Source organism: Merops nubicus, unplaced genomic scaffold (assembly GCF_000691845.1).
Source record: "Merops nubicus isolate BGI_N331 unplaced genomic scaffold, ASM69184v1 scaffold44517, whole genome shotgun sequence".
Classification (NCBI taxonomy): domain Eukaryota; kingdom Metazoa; phylum Chordata; class Aves; order Coraciiformes; family Meropidae; genus Merops; species Merops nubicus.
The window spans coordinates 1-6,058 of NW_008623120.1; the positions used below are offsets into that span (position 1 = coordinate 1).

The 6,058-nt window shown below is 40.2% G+C and overlaps 1 protein-coding gene across 1 annotated transcript; it reads left to right on the plus strand.

Moving 5' to 3' along the window:
- The first annotated feature begins 781 nt into the window (after nucleotides 1-781).
- On the plus strand, nucleotides 782-5,785 carry LOC103777430 (E3 ubiquitin-protein ligase RNF135-like). The gene is made up of 5 exons (XM_008944983.1): nucleotides 782-892; nucleotides 1,437-1,628; nucleotides 2,868-3,021; nucleotides 4,295-4,396; nucleotides 5,250-5,785. Exons 1-5 carry the CDS (start codon nucleotides 782-784, stop codon nucleotides 5,783-5,785), a joined length of 1,095 nt encoding a protein of 364 aa, XP_008943231.1.
- The last annotated feature ends 273 nt before the right edge of the window (nucleotides 5,786-6,058 follow it).

The following is a 6,058-nucleotide window of genomic DNA, read 5'->3' on the forward strand; positions in this document are numbered from 1 at the left end:
ACAACTCTGCCCGCGATTCTAAATACTTCACCAGAGTCCCAGGTGTGGGGACTTGGCTAGGACTGAGTGAACTTTGTCTTTCTTTTTGCTTTCCTCCCCCACGCACTATGCGTTTCCTGTGCTAATATTATCACTGTCGTAACAACGTTGTGTCTTAAGAGCAGACAGGTTTAGTTAAAGCAGCATCTGGGGTTCACTAGTGGTGTCTGGGGACTGTATAGCTGAATTGAAGGAACTACTAGCTTCACCCATTCAGTGGTGCAGAATAATAGCTAACTGTTCTTTGTCCTGCCTGTTATTTATTGCACCAACATAGCACTGGAGACTCCTGAAGGGGCTCAAAATATTATTCCACAGTGCTACAGCTCCACCCAGCTGAATGGCACAAAATGGGACTGGTCCATTATCTAGATCTCTGGTTAAAATAACTCCCAAACTTGGAGGACATGAGAAAAATCTATTGACCTTGATCATTGTAGCACATCTCTGTCTAAAAAGCCTTCTTCAGTCTCTGCAGTCAAAGAGCTGAAGCTCATCATTATATTTGAGCATGTAATTGATGACTGTTGCATGTTGACTTCATTGTGACTATTCACACTCAGAATTAATTGTGTCTTCCAGATCCCTCCTCAACCAGTGCAGTGCTTAGCTAATGTCAGTGAGGTGGGGATTTTTATTATCCTGCTGCTTTCTTTGAGGGTTATATAGATAAATCATAGAATCGCTGAATTGTTTAGGCTGGAAAAGACAATCGTGTCTAACCATTAACCTACCTCTACCAATGGTCCAATGTGTCACTTTAAAGGAGGAAGAGATATGGGATGTCTCCAAGCAACTAGAAATGACTGTAGAGACCATCCACCTCTTGAGGAATGATCTCAGTAAAGCAAAGGTACACGTTGTGCATTCTTTACTGGCAGCTAGCTTCTGATACCACTGCCACCTTGGGACGTGATTGGCTCCAGTGTAGACTTCCAGCCTAGAGGAAGAATCTGCCTTTTTGTGTCCTTCTGTTGCTGTCACATCTCTGTTTTCATTGATGAGAGTGAACCATGGCAACAGCTGTACAGACTCCCATCTTGGCTGGCACAAAGGCCACTGATGTATATTGTTGCCTGTTTCTGCCTACCAGGAGTAGCCTGAATGTTTCTGGAACATTTAGATGCAAAATGCAAACCATAAGGAGGGAATACTGATCTTTCTAGGTTGTCAAGCAAAGATTGCTGGCCATAAAATAGTCAAGATCCTTAACGTGACCAAAATTTCATTTCAGGAAATGCAGGATAGTGTCAAATACCTTTTATTCCTTTGAATCAAGGTATCTGTTTCTGGTCTGCTGGGGTCAGTCAAAGAGCATGTTAGATAGGACAGTAAATTCTCATATTCCACACATCTTTTCTGACAACATGATGAGCTCCCTGTTTTCTGCCTTTCAGGAAAATGAATCTCAGATTAAAAGCCAGATTACTAAAGATTTCTGTTGCATGAAGGAATATGTTGAAAGACAGGAGAGAAACACACTGATGTTCATTGAACAAGAGCAAAAAGCAATGCAACAGAAAATTGAAGAGACTATTGACCATCTCTGTGCTGATGTGAACGAGCTCCTAGACATCAATGCCCAAACAGTAAGTGATGAAGTGACAGAATAGGAGTGGAAACTCAATAGGAGTGTTAAATGTCTTAGATAGCTGAACACATACAGAGCACTTTGAAGTCCCCACTGCACCATTCTGGCTAGAGAAAATGGTACCCATCCACAGACTGCTGCTGCCAGGGGGAGTCTGGAGTGAGTTCAGAGGAAAAAAGTATTAGAAAAGGCACAGACTGGGCCTGCAACTCAGAACTCTGTTTCTTCCAAGGATGTTGATGAGCTGGAGCACAAGTGTGTACTGCATTGCTTAAATCCAGTTCTGAGTCAAATCTTAGGTTAAGAGATAAGATCCTTTATTATCTTTTTATTTTCCAGAATATGTAGATACATGTATGTGTGCAATTTAAAGAACTCACAAAGTTATTAAATATTTTCTAACTACTTTCTTGGGAAAGATATGTCAAGGGCTTTTAAAAGAGGCAGTAAAAGCACTTCAAATTCTGCAGAGCCCATTTTGATGTTGAAAACAAGAATTCCAACAATGCAAATTAGCTAGCAGGAATTTGGAGTGGGGCTCACTGGGTGTGACAGTGCCAGAAAGACTTCCAGGGCCCAGGCACAGGGGCCTAAGTTGGAATCCACCTCGTGTAACTATATTTATATCTGATCCAGAGTCCCCTTGTAGGCAATGAAGATAATTGGGCACTTGTAGAGTGTGAGTCATCTGGCCTGCTTGAGCTGCTTACCTATGAATGAGAGTAATCAAGCCTTCAGAGGCCTGTTTCTTTCCACAGACTATAAAGGCAGACTAAGAAAACATGCTCAGATGTAGATTTCCACAATTTCTATATTTAGACAAATGAGGCTTACCTTGTCATGGGTATTTTATGGTATATCTCATATTAACACATTTTAAAACTTTTAGTTTGGGTTCTAGAGCAAGAAGAAAGTTTAAAAAGAGAAAGTTTGAGTATGCATGTGTATACTTAAGGAAATTGTAGTATATATAAGAAAAATAAGTCTCATTCTTGGTTTTCTTGGAAAAAAAGAAAAAAATTATAAAGAGTAAACTACCCTTTCATATTTTCTGCCAGGTTTCAGGTTAGTTCTCTGAGATAACTGTCATACAAAGGAACCTCTCAATACAAAGAATAAGATTTTAGAGAGGTCACTGCTGGTTTTCTGCTTTGGCTTTATAGTGTCAGCTGATACACTAGATGAAATAACTGCTATTGTTTACATCTTCCCCTTGATTCTTTTATGTCATTGTTAGAGTAACCTTCCTGAGAGATACAGATGCAAAGGCTTACCTTTAACAATGAATAAAGTTGATGAGAAGCTTAATGTGGTCAAAAGTGCTGTAGAAGATCTGAAGAGAAAATTGGAAATTTTACTTTTGGAGAAATACCCTCAGCACTTCCAACCAGGTGAGTTTTCCTTATTTTGAAATCTCTTTTTTTTAGAGGGATTGTATCTAGCAGGGTCCTGCATGTGACCCCCCTCAACTAAGTCCCTTGCATGGGGGGCTGGACAGGTGTAATTTGGTGCTACTTTGACCCCATACTAAAGAATTGTAGGAAAAAAACTACTCTTACAAACAGGTTGGTCTAACTTTGGAAACAAAAACTTCAGAGAAAACAGGTGTGCATGTATGTGATTATTATAAAACCCCTTGCAGATTTGGAAACAACATGATTATATTTCTTTCATGGGAACCCAAAAGAAAGGAAATGACTGATATGCAAGGCAGTAATGGATTTAATTTTTTTTAATTCTAAATACAGAGTAATGTAACAACAAAGTCTTTGCTAAAAGCAGAGATAAAATTCCCTCCCACTGAAAGCTGTGTCTAAGCAAAGCTCTGGTATGGCCTTTGCTGTGTAGTTCTCCTCCTCCCAGCACTGTCTCTCTGCTGTAGAAAGACCATTGAGTGGTTTTGAGAGCAGCTTGAGACTGATGTAAAACCCCAGCACCACTGAGGGTCAATCCTCCCTTTCCAATGCTACCTGCCTTTTCCAAGCACTGGTTCTCAAAAACCATAATCATATTTTTACCTCAGGGTTTTTCTTACCTCGGTCATTTCAGCAGCTGAGTTTACAGCTTCACTCCACAAGCAGTTTTACTAGCAAAACTGAGGAGTCAGTGCACAGAGGGATGGAGCTGGAACTTTAAAGGATGGTTTTTATGATGAAGTCCATGTATTATGTAACTATACTAGAAAGTGTCTGCAAATGGGTCTTGTAAATCTGCATCTCAAAGTCATAGAAAATTAGAAACAGCCCTTAAAGCTGTAGGGCTGAATGTCTGGTGTTTTGGTCAGCAATTAGAATAAAAAAATTACTTTGTGCTTCTGAAATGTGTATGCAAATAACGCAAAAAAAACAGATGATACTCAAGAAAAAATTAAGAACACCTTAAACCTGTGACAGAAACTGGCTTATCTGCACAGAAAGCTTCAACAGCTTTCCCCATCTAACTTTTCTGACTGCTCCATTCTGACCGCACTTAGGGCAGCCGTGTACATTTTTGGATAAAAATGTTTGCCTACACACCTTTTGAGAATTTATACAATCAAAATAGCAACTCTTTCGTACTTTAACCACTAGCTAGGTTTATTTAATGTATATTTTCCTTTAGCATAAGTACTTCCTACCTTAAATTTTGAAGAAGTGCATTAACACAATTTTTTTTCATATTTAGTACAACCTCCAGACTTACAGCAGGAGACAAGGGTCTGGACATTATCTCCAGAGTCTGCAGCTCAAAATCCAGAACCAATAATTTCAAGCCAGTTTTCTCAGTGTAAGTATGCAAGCCAGCATGACTCCTCAATAACAATACTCAATATGTGACTCCTCAATAGCAATATGAGGCTGTGGATTTCCCAAGGAAGACTGTACTAACAGTCATCAGCAGGAGATCTGGCTGTTCACCTGAAGCACAGAAACACAACGAAGGTACCATGAATTAATCAGTTACTGCTGCACAATGGAATAGTATACCTGGCTGCACAGGCAAGATAAAAGGGATAAGAATCCTGTTTTGTGGAGGTATAGAAGTTGTGGTGTAGCTTGTGCTGGCTGCAGAGGCTGAGTATGGGCAGTTACAGCACCGTACTGATCTTTACTGTGTTAAGTCATAAATTACTCCATTTATTGCCTAAATTCTGTGTCATTTTTACAGAAATATTTTTACAGTCAACACAGTACTACAGCTGTAGCTTAAAACACAGTTTTTTGCTGATAAAATATGCAAGAAATGTCCAGTGACGAGACAACTGTGTAAGTTTTATTAAGCTAAGCATCCCATTTATTACAGTTTTTTTAATAAGACTGTGGTTGGGAATAAGATCCAGCCTGTGGTGTGCCAGGTACCTTCACCTTCCCACTGGAGTGCATGGCCATCCTGGATGTTCACATGGTTGTACCTGTTATTGTTTCAGTGTGCTCAGGGTAGAGCTGTTTGTGTTTGGGTGCGGATTCTTGCTGATCTGCAGGACTGAACTTTGATTAAGGTTTATTGTATGAACGTTTATTTTCATTTCAGTTCTTAAGTAAGAATGCACATCCACTGTTATTTAGGATGCATGTAAATGCTGAGGTCATCTGTCTTCTTGTTGCCTGAAGGTGAGAATATTTTCCTTTCTCTTTTCCAGGGGCAGAGGATGTGACTTTTGATCTCACAAGAATACACAAGTACTTGGCAACCACGGACCAGAACAGGAAAGTGATGGTGGCCAAATACCCGACTAATTATGAACCATCACCCAACAGATTCTGCATCAGCCAAGTGCTGTGTTCACAGAGCTTCTCTGCTGGGTGCCACTACTGGGAAGTCATTACCAGGGACAGCAATGGATGGGCTGTTGGAGTCGCTCAGGAAATGATTGGTAAAAGGGACAAATTAGGAAGAACAGAGCATTCCTGGTGTGTGGAATGGCAGGGTGCCAAAAAGCAGCTGTCAGCATGGCATAGGTATCAGGAAACATTATTACACAAGGATAAACCATTGAAGATTGGAGTTTTCCTGGAACTACAAAAGAAGACTGTGTCGTTTTACTCCATCACTGAGAAAGAAATGCTTTTGCATACTTTTGAAATCAATACCTCAAGTCCTCTTTACCCTGCCTTCTGGCTATATAGTCTAGAAAGAAATGGATCTTTAACTATAAGTCACACAAACAGGAGATAAAGCCTGTTCAGAAAAGTGACAATTTTGCCTATGACTGCAGAGCTTCTCTACAAGCTTCAGTGTTTTGCACAGGAATTTACCAAGGAGTGTACAGCTACCCAGGCTTTCCTGGAAACCAGTAATACTTCGTCTGCTCTGCTTTTCTTCATATTGTGCTCTCACGTAGCCATAATTCATTAAAGCAATTCCAGAGTATGCTGGTGGTGGTAACCGTCCCTGGGGGAGGGACGTGGATTTCTTAAGCAGCTTTAAATAGTCCTAGGATGTTCCTAG